The sequence below is a fragment of the Cebus imitator genome, unplaced genomic scaffold, assembly GCF_001604975.1.
Source record: "Cebus imitator isolate Cc_AM_T3 unplaced genomic scaffold, Cebus_imitator-1.0 Scaffold238, whole genome shotgun sequence".
Lineage (NCBI taxonomy): Eukaryota > Metazoa > Chordata > Mammalia > Primates > Cebidae > Cebus > Cebus imitator.
In genome coordinates this window covers 2,431,029-2,449,419 of record NW_016107553.1, presented here as the reverse complement: position 1 = coordinate 2,449,419, position 18,391 = coordinate 2,431,029, and the positions used below count along the sequence as shown (strand labels likewise).

The 18,391-nt window shown below is 39.2% G+C and overlaps 1 protein-coding gene across 1 annotated transcript; it reads right to left on the bottom strand.

Moving 5' to 3' along the window:
- Positions 1–4,119: 4,119 nt before the first annotated feature.
- On the bottom strand, positions 4,120–5,711 carry FGFBP3 (fibroblast growth factor binding protein 3). The gene has a single exon (XM_017498209.2). It carries the CDS (start codon positions 5,339–5,341, stop codon positions 4,553–4,555), a length of 789 nt encoding a protein of 262 aa, XP_017353698.1. The 5' UTR covers positions 5,342–5,711; the 3' UTR covers positions 4,120–4,552.
- Between the last annotated feature and the right edge of the window lie 12,680 nt (positions 5,712–18,391).

Sequence of the window (18,391 nt, the reverse complement as noted above, 5' to 3'; positions counted from 1 at the left end):
GACCGACATTTTATCTTTTCTTTTTTTTTCTTTTCTTTCTTTCTTTGTTTTTTCTTTTGTTTGTTTGTTTGTTTGTTTTGTTTTGTTTTTGAGACGGAGTCTTGCTCTGTTGCTATTCAACAGGACAAGCCTGGTGGCTCACCTCTGTAATTCCCAGCACTTTAGGAGGCTGAGGTGGGAGGATTGTTTGAGCACAGGAGTTTGAGACCAGCCTGGGCAATGTGGTGAAATTCCGTCTCTACAAAAAATATGAAAAAATTTAGCTGGGTGTGGCGGTGGGTGCCTGTAGTCTTGGCTACCCGGGAGGCTGAGGTGAGAGGATCATCTGTGCCCAGGAGTCTGAGGCTACAGTGAGCCATGATTTCGCCACTGCAGTCCAGCCTGGGCAACAGAGTGAGACCCTGTCTCAAAAATAAAATAAAATTTAATTTAATCTAAAAATCCAAAGAAAGTCCTAACCCTTGGTACCTCAGAATACAACCTTATTTGGAAATAGGGTTGTAGAAGATATAATTAGTTAAGATGAGGTCATACTGAAATAGAGGGGGATCCTAATCTAACAGGACTGATGTCCTTTTAAAAACGGGAAATTTGGAGACAAGAATGCCACATGAAGAAGGCAGAGATCTACAAGCCAAGGAATGTCAAATATTATCAGCAAACCACCAGTAGCTAGGAGTGAAAATTGGAACAGATTCTCTCTTATAGCCCTCAGAAGAACCCAATCCTGCTGCCACCTTAATTTGGACTTCTAGCCTCCAGAATTATGAGACGATACATTTATGTAGTTTAAGCTATCCTGCTTGTGGCACTTTGTTACAAAGTACCTAGAAATGAATACAATTACTATTTAAGGAAGTATAAAAATAAAACAAAAGGTTGTGAAAGTACTCAGGTGATTTCAATTTTTTCATCATTTCCCATGCAGCTAAAACAGTTATAAAAAACCATACTTATTTTATGTTCATAATTTGTATTATGCACTAATGAAAAAGAATGAGGTATATTTATATTGACATGAGCTATTTAGAAAGATCTCCAAAATATATTATTATGTGAAAAAGCAAATTGTGGCCAGACATGGTGGCTTACATCTATAATCCCAGCACTTTGGAAGGCCGAGATTGGCAGATCACTTGAGATAAGGAGTTTGAGACCAGCCTGGCCAACATGGCAAAACCCCATCTCTACTAAAAATACAAAAAATTAGCTGGGGGTGGTGGCACGCTCATGTAATTCCAGCTACTTGGGAGGCTAAGGCACAAGAATTCCTTGAACCCAGGAGAAGGAGATTGTAGTGAGCCAAGATCATGACACTGCACTCCAGCCTGGGCGACAGTGCAAGTCTCTGTCTCAAAAAAAGAAAAAGAAAATTGTAAAATATGTATAGTATAAATCCATTTGTGCAAAAAAGGGAAAAAAATCACATATTTGTATATGTAAATATATATATAATTGTACATATACACATATGTAAATTGCAATTGTGCAATTGTATAAAAGTCTGAACTTTTACATATACCCTAGGTTAAGAAGATCAGTCATAAACCACAGAAAATTTGTCTGAATATCTCTCACATCGAGAGATTAAACAACAAACTAATGGTTTACACCAAATTGTAGCAGTCAGTGGTTACTTCTATGAAAAGGAGAGGGAGGAGAGAGAATGAGAAGCAGAGGAATTTTTACATTTTACCCTTTATAAATTTATATTTTTTAAATGTTTGATGAAAATGCTTTCATGGGAGTTTTAATCAATACAGTGTTATGGAGGACAATTTAGCAGTATCTTCCTAAATGCATGCATCCTTTAATCCACACAATCCAAGTATGAGAATTTGTCTTGCAGATATGTTCATAATAAAATAATTATAAAGTTATTTTATGTATGTATGTTAGTTGTCTATTGCTGCATAACAAATGGCTACAAACTTAGCAGCTTAAACCAACACATATTCGTTATCTCACACATGGTGGGTCAGACAAAGCTTACCTGGATTCTCTGCTTCAGGATCTCACACAAGGCTGTAATTAAAGTAGACTGGGGGCTCTTCTAAGGCTCATCTGGGGAAGGCTCTACTTCCAACTTCACAGTTGTTAGCAGGATTCAGTTCCCTGCTGCCTGTCCCCTCCAGTCTGTCTTCAGTCCCTTGCTGTGTGGGCTTCTCCACATGGGGAAGCCATTTTTATTTAACCAAAGTCAGCAAAGGAGTCAAGAGTCAGCTAGCAAGATAGAAGTTACATTACGTGATGTAATTACAGAAGTGCCATTCTGTCACATTTGTTGCATTCTGTTGATTAGAAGCAATTCACAGGCCTTGCTCATAATCAAAGAGAGGAGAATACACAGAGGTGAGAATACCAGGAGGCAGAGATCATGTAAGTAAATATATTCTTACATATAGTCTGCCACTATATGTAACTTGTAGAATTAAAAAAAAAATAATGATTTACTCTTATTTGAAGAATTTGAATTTAACTTTGATTTCTTTTGAACAAATTTTGTGTTCTTGAGATCATAGATGATTAGGGTACAGGGACTATGAAGTTGTTGTTTTAATGTGGTATGCAATGGTATGTTTCAAATGGAGGACCAAAATGTTCAGAATAAAGCCATCTCACCTTCTTAAGAAGAGAATGACCATGAAGATTTAACTTCAAGCTCCCAAATAAGTGGTTGCAACACTTTTATGTATATATATGTAGTTGCCCCTCCATATCCATGGGCTTTCCATCCACAGATTCAACAGTGGATGGGAGGAAGGTAGGGAAAGAAAGAGAGCCAGGGTGCAAATCAAATAGAATAATGATAGTGTTCAGTGGCTGCCAGCTTGTGACTCTTGCTTTATGTGACTTCTTAGTTTCTGTCTTTTGCCAGCAATTCAAGAATGTGTTTAAGAACTTAATTCAAGGTGTTCTTGGAAGTAGATCAAATGCAGGTAGAATTTCCATTGTCTTGCCAGTTCTTTAAATCTAACTATACAGTTTTTATAGAGCACCTAAACATACACAGTCCATCATTACATCACACTAAAAATGAAATACATTAACAATTAGTTACATAAAACAGAGAGATACAACTTCCATAATGATCAGAATGACTCTGAGACACATACTTACATTTTAGCTCTTTTAAAAAATATCATCAAATATAAAAAGAATACTTTTTACTGGAGTACTCAACATCCATAAGTCACTTCTGAATACAGAAGGTTAATGGGAAAGTTCCAGAACATGAGTCATTTCGTTAAAAAGTAGCACTTCTAGTGGCACACCCCTGTAGTCAGAGCTACTCTGGAGGCTGAGGCAGGAGGATCACTTGAAACTGGAATGTCAAGGCTGCAGTGAGCCATAATTGCACCACTGCACTTCAGACCGGACAACACAAGACTCCCTGTCTCAAAAATAAAAATAAAGTAGCACTTCTAAGCCATGTGCAGTGGTGCATGTTTGTAGCCCCAGCTATTCCCCGCTATTCTGGAGGCTAAGATGTGAGGATCCCTTGAGGCCAGGAGTTGGAGACTGCAGTGCCTATGATTGCATCTGTGAATAGCCACTGCACTCCAGCCTGGGCAAGCCAGACCTTGTCTTAGGAAAAAAAAAAAAAAAAAAAGTGGCCCTTCTAAAAGAATGGAAAGGCAATCATTCTGAAAATCTTCCCTTGGAGCCAGTTTCCACCTGTGAGGCTTCTGTCCCTATAGAGGTTATCTGTGACATCCACCACGTGGCATCCAAGTTCCTACCAATTCAGAAAGGGGAAAAACGTCTGCAGGTCCTGGGCCGGGCACGGTGGCTCACACCTGTAATCTCAGCATTTTGGGAGGGTGAGGTGGGTGGATCACGAGGTCAGGAGTTCCAGACCAGCCTGACCAACATGGTGAAACCCAGTCTCTACTAAAAATACAGGTGCGGTGGCAGGTGCCTGTAATCCCAGCTACTCGGGAGGCTGAGGCAGGAGAATCGCTTGAACCTTGCGGGGAGCAGAGGTTGCAGTGAGCCGGGATTGCACCACTGCACTCTAGCCTGGGCAACAGAGCAAGACTCCATCTCAAGGAAAAACAATAGAAAGTCTGCAGTCTTGTTAGCTGATTAGGTGAGAAGACATTGATTCAAACTGGCTCAGGTTGTCAATTTCTTATATGGTTGCATTTAACAGAAATGTTAAAAAATAAACATTGCATCCCCCTCCCCACGTGGGACTCACATCACTTTAGTCATTCTATCTCTCCCTTATTCTTAGCCTCACTCTGCATCGATTTCTTTCCCCAGTCTCGGGTTTTGCACATTTAAGGTACGCCTATTTCTGTTTCCATTATTTTTCCTGCTCTTAGTCAGGACTGAGTCTCTTCAAAATTTTTAATTTATCTGCTACCCCAGAGATTCTCCATACCCCTTACACTCTCATCCCAAGCACCCCACCCTCACCCTGCCCTGCCCCATTCTAGAACCTGGACTCCTCTCTATCATGGTACCCCCCTGGTATAAGTTGCTCTTAGCTTCTTTCCTTTCCCCACGCCTTCCCCCTCGTCCCTCCCTGGGCTGGCAGGCAGCCTCAGCCGTTCCAGAAATTGACAAAGAAGTTGCAGAGGGAGTGCCACCTCTCAGCGCAGTAGGTCTCCGTGAGCACCGCGTTCCCGTCCAGCCTGTTGGGGTCGGGTCCGGTCCCCAAGGGTCGCTCCTCGTCGGGGACCGAGGCCGCCTTTCTGTTGCCCCCTTTGGTATTCTTCTCAGAGGGCTTTCCTTTGGGCGGTGCGCTTTGGGGAAGCGGTGTCCTGGCAGCAGCGCCGGGTGCACGCTCCCGAGGCCGTCCCCGGCTCCCGGCCCCGGGCTTGGGCTTCCCGGCGAATCCCGCGGCGGTGGGGCGTGCGGGCGGGAACGCGCGGGGCTCTAGCTGCAGCTCGGCCCCGTGGCCCTTCTTGCCCGCGCAGAAGCGGGCCTGGAGCGGCGCGGGGTCGTGACAGGGCCTCCGCTTCTTACGCAGCCTGCCCAGCACCTGATTCCAGAAGTGCGAGCGACGAGCGGCGTAGGCGGCGCAGCGCTCCGGCTCCCCGCGGTAGGCGCACCAGTGGCGCGCCCCGTGAGGGCTCTGGCAGCGCAGCGCGAGCTCACTGCCGGCTGTAGCACCCGGGGCGGGCAGCAAGAGTTGCCAGCTGCACGCGTGCTGTTCTGGGCTGAGGAAGCGACCCGAGGAGCCGCCCGCGGGCCCGGGGACCGGCTCCACCACGTTGCCAGCTGCCCCCTTCTCCCTCCTTGCAGCCGCGAAATGGCAACCACTCAGCAGCAGCAGCAGCAGCAGCAGCAGCGATGGCGACAGCGACGCTCGCAGCCTCGGAGGACTCATGCTCCGTGGTTTCCGCGCTCCGGTCTTCTCCAACTGCGTCAGTCGGGGCAGCGCCAGGCAAGGAGCCGTCCCTGGACCTGCGGACGGAGGTAGAGACCTCCACCAACTGAGCTAGGCGCAGCACTTCGCCCAGACACTTGCACCTGCCAACTCCCCTTCCGCAGACTTTCTGGAAGCTGCAGCCTGCTAGGGGACCCTCTAAGGAACTTTCCTGGGGAAACTGCTTACTATCTAAATAATCACTTTGAAACCATGTATGCATTGAGATTTTCTTCCCCTTGCAAGTACGATAGCAAAACCATGCATGATAATTGCCCCCCTACCCCTTCCTTCATTTTCTCCCTTCTCCAAAGTCCAATAAATTATCTACAAAATCATTTCAGATGATTCCTCGGAAAAATGCGTTTTACTACACTTTAAACTTACCGAGTTCTGGGAGAGGCGCCAAAGCCTTATTAGGGTAGAGGGAACGACTGCATAGGGGATTAGCCGGCTCCCTGTGAATGAACGGGGTACCAATGGAACAGAAGAGGCCTCCCCTTCTACGCCCCTCCCAGATTTCTCTCACACTGGGAGACTTCTCACCGCCGCCCCTGTCTCTCTCCCCGCGCCCCACCTCCGTGAATGATGGAAGCGGTCCTGTAGCATGAAATATAAATCTCGTATTTTGCTTTCAGTGTGTACAATATACAAAATTAACCAAGTTTTTCTTCTTTCCTTTCACATACTTAACCATCCGAAAAATAAAAATTAAACGAAAGATCTAAGTTTCAAGAGTTAAATAAAATGAAACAAAACAACCTTCGGTATTCTAAACTAGACATTATTTACGCAATTCTATTATTTACATTCTAATTCTCATATTCTGAGTTCTATATTTTTACCTATCATTTCCAAAGGCCTTTCTTATCCTGACTCTCAATCTTAATAATTGTTACTACTAATAAAAATATCCTAGTTTGTTAACATACAATAGTGCCCAGCAGTTCACCCTGGTGTGGACATTTCAGGCTTTTATTTTTAGGTATTATAAATCAATTATAAATGTCCTCCAAAAATTAGAAGTTTAAGAAAATTTTTGTATTATAGTAGTTGAAAGGTAAGATTGCCAGTTGAAACAGTATAATAGTTAAGAATTAATGTGTTCTTGGATCTTGAAAATGTTATATTTAAGCAAAGCTGTTGGCGGGGGTTGTGTGTGGGTGTTTTGTCTTTTGTTTTTTTGTTTTGAGACAGGGGCTTACTCTGTCGCCCAGGCTGGAGTGCAATGGTGCGATCTCAGCTCCCTGCAATCTCTGCCTTCCAGGTTCAAGTGATTCTCCTGCCTCAGCCTCCCGAGTAGCTGGAATTGCAGGCGCCTGCCACAACACCTAGCTAATTTTTGTATTTTTAGTAGAGACGAGGTTTCACCCATGTTAGCCAGTCTGGTTTCAAACTCCTGACCTCAAATGATCCACCCGACTCGGCCTCCCAAAGGGCTAAGATTACAAGCGTGAACCACTGCACCCGACCAAGCAAAGCTGTATTTAAACTTCAGAGTATACCATCATCTTTTAAAAAATGTTCTCATTAATAAATGTGATTTTTTTTAATTGCAAGGCTGTATATCTCTGACTGTAATTTTTTAGACAAGAAATATTTTTCTTAAATACTTCCCCATGATATTAGGAATTCTTATTGTATTTCCTAATGTCCTCTTGCATATAGCATTTTCTATTACTGAACCCCCACTGGTATTATATTTGAGCAAGTGTAGCTTGTTTACTACACTTTTTTATAAAACCAAAATACTTTAGAATTAGAATAATGTATTTAAATATATAGTAGTATATACAATAAATATTTAGTAATATATATTGACTTCAGAAAGGAAGTTTTTACCACTCTGGTAAAATCAGAGAAACTAAATGACTTATCCAGGATCACACATCATTTAGTGATAAAACCACTAACATATTTCAGTGATCAGTGATCTTTACATTTTGCCTTTGTATTTTACTATTAGTTATGTTTTAATTACACTAATTCAGGCTGGGCACGGTGGCTCATGCCTGTAATCCCAGCACCTTGAGAGTCTGAAGTGGGTAGATCATCTGAGGTCAGGAGTTTGAGACCAGGCTGGCCAACATGGCAATATCCCGTCTCTACTAAAAATACAAAAATTAGCAGGGCGTGGTGGTGCATGCCTGTAATCCCAGCTACTCAGGAGGCTGAGGCAGGAGAATCATTTGAACCTGAGAGGCAGACGTTGCAGTGAGCAGAGATCATGCCGCTGCACTCCGGCCTGGGCAAAAGAGGGAGACTCTGTTTCAAAAAAAAAAAAAAAGCATAAAAAAATTAATTACATCAATTTGACTTATAATGAAAACCAATTTGTACCTATGAAGATTAGAAATATTAACATGTTTCATAAATAAGAGTAGCTAATTAGTACATTTCACACATGAAAACCCTTTCCCAGAAAACTGTATTTGCATGTGAAGCACGGATGAATAGGTACAGGCTTTTGTCTGTTGCTCTGTCATTGCTTTTTGTTAACAACTACTGAACCGAATTGGTACCATTTTTAACAAAACAATGACATCTTGTGGAATAATGCTCTAATTACAATAAAAAAAGTTTATTATCTGAACAGCTGTAAATAAGAGATACTCCAGAGACCATTGTTCCCAGAGTAAAAAGTAAGGGCACATGGATATACTATGCAATGTCAAAACAGAGGAGTTATTTTTTTAAAGTGTGGTATAACATGTATAACAAAATTTGCCATTTTTACTATTTTTAGGTGTACTCTTCAGTGACATTAAATACATTCACACTGTTGTGCAACCATCATAGCTATCCATCTCCAGAACTATTTTTTGTCTTCCAAAACTGAAACTCAGTACCCATTCCTCCCTTCCCCCAGCCCCTGCTACTTTCTGTCTCTATGAATTTGACTACTTGAAGTATTATATAAGTGTAATCCTACAGTATTTGTCCATTTGTGATTGGCTTATTTCACTTAACATAATGTCGTCAAGGTTCATCTATGTTATAGAATGTGTCTGAATTTATTTCCTTTTTAAGTCTGAATAATATTCCATTGTATGTATATACCATATTTTGTTTACCCACTTACCCGCTGATAGACATTTGGGTTGCTTCTACCTTTTGGCTATCATGAATATGAACATTAGTGTACAAATACCTGTTCCAATTCCTATTTTCAATTCTTTTGGGAATATAGCTAGGAGTGAAATTACTGGACCACATGATAATTCTATTTTTGACTTTTTAAGGGCCGTACTATTTTCCATAGTGGCCGCATCATTTTACATTCCTACCAACTGTGCACATGGTTCCAATTTCTCCACATCCTCATTGATATTTGCTATTTGTTTTTGTTTGTATTATAATAGCCCTCCTATTGTTACGATGTGAAATCTTGCAGATTTTATTGCATTCCTCTAATTATTAGTGATGTTGTGCATCTTTCCATATATTTACTGGCCATTTATATATCTTCTTTAGAGAAATGTCTATTCAAGTCCTTTGATACCACCACACACACCTTTGTTTGAAGGGACAGGGTCTTGCTGTGTTGCCCAGACTGGACTCAAACTCCTGGACTCAAGCAATCCTCCCACTTAAGCCTCCTGAGAAGCTGGGACTACACACCCAGCTCCTTTGTCCATTTTTAATCAGGTTGTTTGTGTTATTAGTGAATGGTAGAAGTTCTTTACATATTTTGGATATTAACCTCTTATTGGATATATAATTTGCAAATATTTTCTCCCATTCTATGGATGGCCTTTTTGGTCTGTTGATAGTATGTGTGATGCACAAAAGTTTTTAATTTGATCCAATCCAAAGGAAATTAGTTTTTAAAATATCAAGACGTGAGATGTATGAGAAAATATAAAATACGTATTTTATATTTTATTGCATTATAAAATGCAATATAATATATCTATGTGTATATATCTGTATTTTACTACACTGTCCAGGCTGGTATCAAATTCCTGCGCCCAAGCCCTTCTCCTGCCTCAGCCTCCCAAAGTGCTGGGATTATAGGTATGAGCCACCATGCCCAGTGAAAATATATATGAAAGTTGTTTGTTTGTTTTTTTTTTAGTATAGTTTGCATCAGCAATACAACAGATCTGTTTGGATTTCTACCATACACTACCGAACACTTTATAATTTCTTGATAATTTTGGTAATTGTCTGCTTAGTCTTGCCCTGTGAATCTCACAAAGGAAAAACTTTACCATAAGAAACAGTCTTTGTAGCACCTCTTTCCCTTCTTCCCCCAGATAAGGTAGCTGCTGCACCGGATACAACAAACTTTTGTGGCAGATAGGGAGGGGAGTTTCCTGCCTCTCAGTTTCTTAAGACTACGTGATTCTTTCTGCCTATAAAATTAGCTTTGCATTGTTTAATATTCAAGTTTTCTTTGTTTCATGTGTATTAGCCTAATCTCTCAAATTATATTATTAAACATTTTAGACAAGGATCATTTTTTAGACCTCTTTTGAACCTAATATAGCGCTCAAGGCAAAAAAAGTTGGCTGCTTGAACTCTCTTACGTTGCTGATAGGAATAAAAAAATAATATAATCATCTTGGAAAACTGTTTGACATTTTCTTATAAACTTAAATACACATCTACTCTATGATCCAACCATTCTACTCCTAGGTATTTACCCAAAGTAGATAAAAACATAAACCACAAAAAGACACAGATAAGAATTTTTATAGCACTTTATTCATAATAGCCCAAAACTGGAAACAACCCAATTATTCATTGACAAGTGAATTGATAAACAAATTGTGATACAATCTGTTTATTACTCAGCAATAAAAAGAAAAGAACTACTGCAACATGTAACAACATGGACTAATCTCATAACCATAATGTTGAGCTAATTCAGCAGACCGGGAAGAGCCCATATGGTATGATTATGTCGATTTCTAGGACAAACAAAACTAAACCATAGTGGAGGAAAAAAAAAAATCAGAACAGCACTGCTTCTGAGGGCGGAGTGGGGAATTGTATTAACCAGGAAGGGATGTAAAAGAACTTTCTAGAGTTATGGGACTATTCTATAATTTGATAGGGCTTTGGGTTACATTTAAGATTTGTGTATTTTATGGCATGTAAATTTTACTTTAAAAACTCTTTAAACAATTATTAAATCCAGGTTAATAATATCATCCTGAAATGTTTAGGAGTGAAGTATACTGATGTTTACAACTTACTTTAAAATGTATAACAAAATATAGATAATATAATATAAATAGAGGGAAATCAGTAGTAGTTACATGATAAGTACAGCAAAATATTAATCATAGATTCTAGATATGTGAATGTTCACGGCATGGTTTTCAGCTTTTCTGCAGTTTTGAAGAATTTTATAATAAATACTGGAAAATAGGAAATGGAAATGAACATAAAAAATTAGATTCCTGGGCAGGTGTGCTAACTCATGCCTGAAATCCCAGCACTTTGGGGGGCCAAGGAGGGCATATTGCTTAAGCTCAGGAGTTTGAGACCAGCCTGAGCAACATGGCAAAACCCTGTCTCTACCAAAAACACAAAAATTAGCTGGGCATTGTGGCATGTGCCTGTGGTCCCAGCCACTTGGAAGACTAAGGTAACAGGACCACTTGAGCCCAGGAGGCAGAGGTTACAGTGAGCCAAGATCATGCCACTGCACATCAGCCTGGGTGACAGAGCCAGACCCTGTCTCAAAAAAAAAAAAAAAAAAAAAAAAAAGTGAAAAAGAATTATGTTTCTATCATTCAACATATGTTAATATCTTGCCACATTTGTGTGTGTTTTTTTTTCGTTACCTCTAAAACCTCACATAGGAAGATTGTGTTTTATCTTTAAAGAAAAAAATAATTTCAATTTCCGTGACCCCTCTCAATTCCATTCTTTTTATACCCCATTTCCACTCAGGGGTAACCAGCATTTTATAAGTTTTGGGTGAATTATTTCAATCCACTTGTAATAATTTTATACTTTTAATGCACACATATACAAAGCTCATGTCAAGTATAGTCTTATAGCTTTATGGATATTAAAATTGGAAAAACCTAAATATCAACCAGCATGGACTTGAATAAATTACAGATTATCATGTAATGGAATAAAATGTGAAAATGTCATTAATTAATTAAAAAACAAATTAATTAATGTAGGCATTGTTGTTATAAAGTCCTGTCTTAGAACTGCCTTTGCTGCAGTTGTATTATGTTTCCATTGTTATTTGCCTCAAGATTTTTTGTAAAGTTTTGCAAATTTACCTTCTGATTTCTTCTTTAATCCATTAGTTGTTCAAGGGCATGTTGCTTAATTTCCACACACTTGTGAATCTTTTAAGATTCCTTCTATTATTGGTATAGTTTCATATCACTATGTTCTGAAAAAATACTAGATATAACTTTATAAGCTTGTTAAGACTAGTTTTGTGGCCTAACATATGCTCTATCCTGGAGAATGTTCCATGTACACTAGAGAAAAATGTGTATTCTGCTGCTGTTGGGTGGAATATTCCGTGTATATCTCTTAGGTTAATTTGGTCAAAAGTGCAATTCAAGTCCAGTATTTCCTTCTTAAATTTCTGTTCAGTTGATCTATCTGTTGTTGAAAGTGGGATATTGAAGTCTCCTACTATTGTATAGCTGTCTGTTTGTCCTTTTATGTTCATTAATATTTGCTTTATGTATTTAGGTGTTCCAATGTTAGGTTCACATATATTTGACTCATTGTGTCCTCTTACTGGATTGACCCCTTTATCATTAAACAATGACCATTTTTGTCTCTTGTGACAGGTGTTGACTCAAAGTGCATTTTATTAGACATAAGTATAGAAACCTCTGCTTTTTTTTTTTTTTTTTTTTTTTTTTTTTTTTTTTTTTTTTTTTTTTTTTTTTTTTTTTTTTTGAGACAGGGTCTCATTCTGTTGTCCAGGCTGGAGTGCAGTGGCACAAACATTGCTCACCACAGCCTGACCTCCTGGGCTCAAGTAATCCTTCTGCCTCAGCCTCCTAAGTAGCTGGGACCACAGGTGCATGCCACCACACTTCGCTAATTTTTAAATTTTTGTGTAGCAATAAGGTCTCTCTACATTGTCCAGGCTGGACTCCAACTCCTGGGCTCAAGTGATCTTCCCACCTTGGCCTTCCAAAATGCTGGGATTGCAGGTGTGAGCCACCATGCCTGGCCTCCCTGCTCTCTTTTGGTTACAATATGCATAGAATACCTTTTTTCATCTCTTTATTTTCAGCCTGTGTGTATCCTTAAAGCTTAATTTGATCTCCTGTAGATATCATATGGTTGGATCTTGTTTTAAAAACCTGTTTAGCAACTCTGTGTCTTTTGATTGGATAATTTAGTCCAATTACATTTGAGATTATTATTAACGGAAGGACTTACTATTTTTACTTTGTTATTTTATACCTGGTTGTTTTGTAGCACCTTTGTTTATTTCTTCCTCTCTCGTTTTCCTTTGCAATTTGATAATTCTCTGTAGTATGAAGCTTTGCTTTATTTCTCTTTACTGTTTGCATAACTGCTATGGTAATCATGAGGCTTATGTAAAACATCTTATAGTCAACTGTTTTTAGCTGATAATATCTGTTGCATGCAAAAATTCTAGACTTTTCTCGTCTACATACTGTGAGTTTTGTTTCTTTCTTTCTTTTTTAAAGAGAAGAGGTCTTGCCACATTGTCTAGACTGACGTTGAACTTCCAGGCTCAAGTGATCCTCCCAGCACAGCCTCCTGAGTAGCTGAGTTTACAGGCACACACCATGCCGAGCTACACAATTTATGTTTTTGATGTCACAATTTATACCTTTTTACATTGTATATTATTATTAATTTATTTTTATTAATTTATTTCTGAGATGGAGTCTCACTCTGTTGCCCAGGCTGGAGTGCAGTGGCGCCATCTCAGCTCACTGCAACCTCTGCCTCCCAGATTCAAGCAATTACCTTGCCTCAGCCTCCTGAGTAGCTGGGACTACAAGGCACCCACCACAACACCTAGCTAATTTTTGTATTTTTAGTAGAGATGGGGGTTTCACCATATTGGCCAGGCTGGTCTCGAACTCCTGATCTTGTGATTCGCCCACCTCCGCCTCCCAAATGCTGGGATCATGGGCATGAGCCATCACGCCCAGCCCTTATATTGTATATTATTTAACAACTTATTGTAGCTTTTGTTTTTTTTTTTTTTTTACCTATTTGATTTTTTACCTTTATATTAGAGATATGTATGATTTACATACCAATAGTACAGTACTGAAATGTTCTGGCTTTATCTATATATTCATTTCTACTAGTGAGTTTTATACTTTTATTTATATTTATGATAATTATTATCATCATTTTGTTTATCCTAGAACTCCATGGCTGGGCATGGTGGCTCATACCTAAAATCTTAACACTTTGGGAGGCCAAGACAGGAGGATCACTGGAGCCCAGGAGTTTGAGACCAGCCTAAGTAAAATGGGAAGACTCCATCTCTACAATAAATAAGTAAATAAATAAAAATTAGTTGGGCACAATGGTGTATGCCTATAGTTCCATCTACTTGGGAGGAATTCAAGGTGACAGTGAGCCATGATTGTGCCACTGAATTCCAGCAACAAAGCAAGATCCTGTGGAAGGAAGGAAGGAAGGGAGGAAGGAAGGAAGGAAGAAAGGAAGGACAGAAGGAAGGAAAGAGAGAGAAAGAAAGGAAGGAAGGAAGGACGGAAGGAAGGAAGGGCGGAAGGAAGGACGGAAGGAAGGAAAGACAGACCTGTTAGGCATTTCTTGTAGGGCAGGCCTAGTAGTGATGAATTTCTTAAGCTTTTGCTTCTTTGGGAAAAAGTATTTCTTCTTCATTTCTGAAGGTCAGCTTTGCTGGGTATAGTATTCTTAGCCAACTTTTGTTTTCCTTTCAGCACTTTGAATATATGATCTTATTCTTTCCTGACCTATAGGGCTTCTCCTGAGAAATCCATTGGTAGTCTAATGTAGATTACCTTATATGTGACTTGACACTTGTCTCTTGTTGCTTTTAAATTTCTTTTTCTTTAAATTTTGACAGTTTGATTATCATGGGCCTTGGTAAGGATGTCTTTGGATTGTATTTATTGGGAGATCTCTCAGTTTTACAAATTTGCCTCTCTATATCTCTCAAAACTTGAATTTTTTAAAGCAATAATTTTACTAAATAAGCCTTATTTTTCATTATCTTTTCTCCTTCTTTAATTCTCATAATGTGAATATTTGTTCACTTAATGGTGTTCTATAAGTTCCATAGGTTGTCTTCACTCTTCTTTGTTATCCCACTACTTCCTTCCCCACTGAAGCATTTCAAAAGACCTATCTTCAAGTTAACAGATTCTTTCTTCTGCATAGTCTAGTCTTGATTCATGTTCTCTTTCAGAATTTTAATTTCATTAAATGAATTCTTCAGCTTCAATATTTCTGTTGGTTCTTTTTATATCTACCTCTTTGTTGAATTTCTCATTCAGATCATAAATTGTTTTCCTGATTTCATCAAATCATCTATTAGTTTTCTCTTCTATCTCACTGAATTTCTTTAAGGTCAGTATTTTGAATTTCTTTTCAAGCATAAATTTTAATTAAATCAAAATTTAGTAGTACAACTAGTTTCATTTTCAACTCACGAATTTTATTTCATTTTATTTTATTTTTAGACAGAGTCTCGCTGTGTCACCCAGGCTGGGGTACAGTTGCGCAATCTTGGCTCACTGCAGCCTCTGCCTCCTGGGTTCAAGCATTTCTCATGCCTCAGCCTCCCAAGCAGCTGGGATTACAAATGTGCACCACCACAGCCAGCTAATTTTTTGTATTTTTAGTAGAGATAGGATTTTACTTTCTTGGCCAGGCTGGTTTCGAATTCCTGGCCTCAAGCAATCTGTCCGCCTCAGACTTCCAAAATGCTGGGATTACAGGCGTGAGCCACTGTGCCAGGCTTCAACTCACTTTAATAACATCATTTTTATCATAAGTTTTAGCTTGTCTTTGTATTTGCTGATACCTGTTATTTTGAGTTATTTTGTTAATTTCTCTTCTCTCATTAAGTAAAATGTATGACTAGAAGATTTAGAAAAGAGCCTTTTCCTTTTCAGCTCATTATCCTCACTTATTTTGGTATGTAAAGATCTACAGCTTAAGGCCGGGCGCGGTGGCTCAAGCCTGTAATCCCAGCACTTTGGGAGGCCGAGGCGGGTAGATCACAAGGTCAAGAGATCGAGACCATCCTGGTCAACATGGTGAAACCCCGTCTCTACTAAAAGTACAAAAAAAATTAGCTGGGAATGGTGGTGCGTGCCTGTAATCCCAGCTACTCAGGAGGCTGAGGCAGGAGAATTGCCTGAACCCAGCTTAGATCCATTTTTAAAAAACTTATTAGGTTTTTTTAAAACTAGCATTAAACTAACACTAAATTTTTAACTAGCTTTAAAATTGTTAGTGAGTTTGTTTGTCATCACTAGAAAACTTAAAATACTAATACAAATTCCTTTTAAGTTAAGCCATTATACTTTAGTTTACAGATGAGTTGTATGCAGATGTCAGCTAAAGAAACCCAAAGTCAGTGAGCAATTATAAAATTTATAACTGTATAGCTTTTTGAGGGAGAAATACAGAACATTTTATAGATGTTTTTAGACCTCAGATGGATATATGGTTTTGGCAATTTACCAGGAGATTCTAATTTGCCCAGACTATGGAAAATGAGTCTTACTGAATGCTTAGTTACTTTGTGGCCCCAGCCTGTTCCTCAGGTATGGGGAGAGATGATTTTTTTTTTTTTTTGGTCAGTGTATAAGGGGAGAGATGATTCTTATTAGCCTTATTCATGAATACATTCTGTGACTATTTTTGTCTTCTAACTGAGCACTATAATGAACTCATGCTGTTACCTTGGTATTTTTAAACTCTTAACAGTAAATGGAGACAGCATGATATTTAACATATACATTTTAATGTGAGAATGTCATAAAATTCCATAGTTTGGAGTCAGTTACTCATGTATTATATTCCTTTTGTGGTACTATGTTTCCTTGCTTCTTCATGTTTCTTGTGTCCCTGTGTTGATGTCTGCGGATCCGGTGGTGCAGTCACTTCTTCTAAACATTACAGAGTGGCTTTTGTACAGGGGATTTTCACCTACACATGGGCCTGAGGTTGGGCAGGGTGCAGTAGTTTTGGTTTCATGAGGGTGCAATGCTGTAGTTTCCACACAGCTTCTACAGTTGTGCTCAATGTCAGTGATGACTGTGGGTGCCTCAGTGGTCTAGGCTGCAGGAGTTTGTGGCAGTGATGGTGGCTATGTAGATTATTAGGGCAAGTGTTTTAGGGATCCTTCTGTTCTTGTCTTCCCCACAGTGGTGAATCTTAGCTGAGGGGGTATCTCTTGGTGTTGAGTCTGACATGATGCACAGGCAGCCACAGGATCACTAGGATCGAGGGCAGAGGTGCTTTGAGCAGCTGTGAAGACAGGTTCCTGGGCTCAAGGTTTTGTCAAACTACTGTAGCATGTGAATCTTGAGGCAAGCACTTACTTTTCACTGCCTGAATACATGTAGTTTCTCTGTTAACCTGTGTCTGTTGCTCTGAGGCACATCCTAGAAACTTGGCTAGGATGTAGCTGTGGTTCTGACCTGAGGGAGAGGGCACAGCACTGGCACAGCTCTGGGAAATAAGGGGTACTCTGGAGGCTCAGGCCCTGGAAAGAAGGGCACGGCTGCAATTCAAAATTCAGAAAATTATGGTAAAATATTCTTTTAAATATTATTCTACATCTTGCTTTTTTTTAACTCAACTTATGATTAGAATTTTGGCCATATTGATACCTACAGATTTAGTTTATTCACTTTACTGCCATTGGGCATTATTAGATAACTCAATTACTTTTCATTTATTTATTCATTACTCTACAGATAGAAATTTCTATTATTTCCAGGTTTTCCAGATGATAAACAGTGTTGTAGTGAACAGTTTTGTAGAGATGTTCTTATGTACAATCTCGTGCATCCCTAGATCAGTGGTCTCTGTATTTCTGAGGATAGCTTAAAACTTTTAAAGAAATGTATAGGCCTAAATTGTTTTGTTTGTTAGCTTTTAAGAATGAATTTCTAGATCCTCAACCTCCTCATTTCTCTTAACTGTAGCCCTGAGTATAGTATTATGCTTGCGATACTGTGTTGGTTATGCTTTTCCATCTCCTTTCACAATTGCCTTTCTCCCACTTGACTATAGAAAGGCATAGTTCTCATCCATACCAAACCTCATTTGATATTTCATACATAAAAGTTAACATATATGTTTTTTATGTTGTTTTTATTTTTTCTATTTAACCTGTTAACCCACCTAAAATTTATTTTTGTATTTAGCCTGAGGTGACAGTATAACTACTGATCCAATAATGTTGATGCAAAAGTCTAAGTAATTTAACTGGATAATCTATACTTTTTGGTCATATGAAAGTCTCTTTGATCATGTGAGAAGTATAAAATTAGAGCAAATGATATGGTTTGAATCTGTGCCCCCACCCAAATTTTATGTCAAACTGTAATCCCCATTGTTGGAAGTAGGGCTTGGCAGGAGGTGATTGGATCATGGGGGTGGATCTCTCATAAATGGCTTAGCACCATCCTTTTGATGCTGTCCTCACAATAGTGAGTTTTCATGAAATCTGGTTGTTTGGATGTGTATAGCACCTCTCCTTTTTGCTCTCTGTCTTGCCCCTGCTCCTACCATTAAGGGGCTTCACTCCCACTTTGCCTTCCACCATGACTGTAAGTTTCCTGAGGCCTCCTCAGAAACTAAGCAGATGCAAGCAAGTATCATGCTTCCTGTACAACCTACAGAACTATGAGCCAATTAAACCTCTTTTCCTTATAAATTCCCAGTCTCAGGTATTTCTTTATAGCAAAAGGGACCAGTAAAGAAAGTTTCACACTGCTCTCTTCCCAGAATCCTCTGTAGTTGTAGTGAATATGTGACATAGTTCTTTTTTTTTTTTTTTTTTTTTTT

Coding starts and splice junctions, on each gene's coding strand:
- FGFBP3 (XM_017498209.2), bottom strand. CDS start 5,341: ATGAGTCCTCCGAGGCTGCGAGCGTCGCTGTCGCCATCGCTGCTGCTG.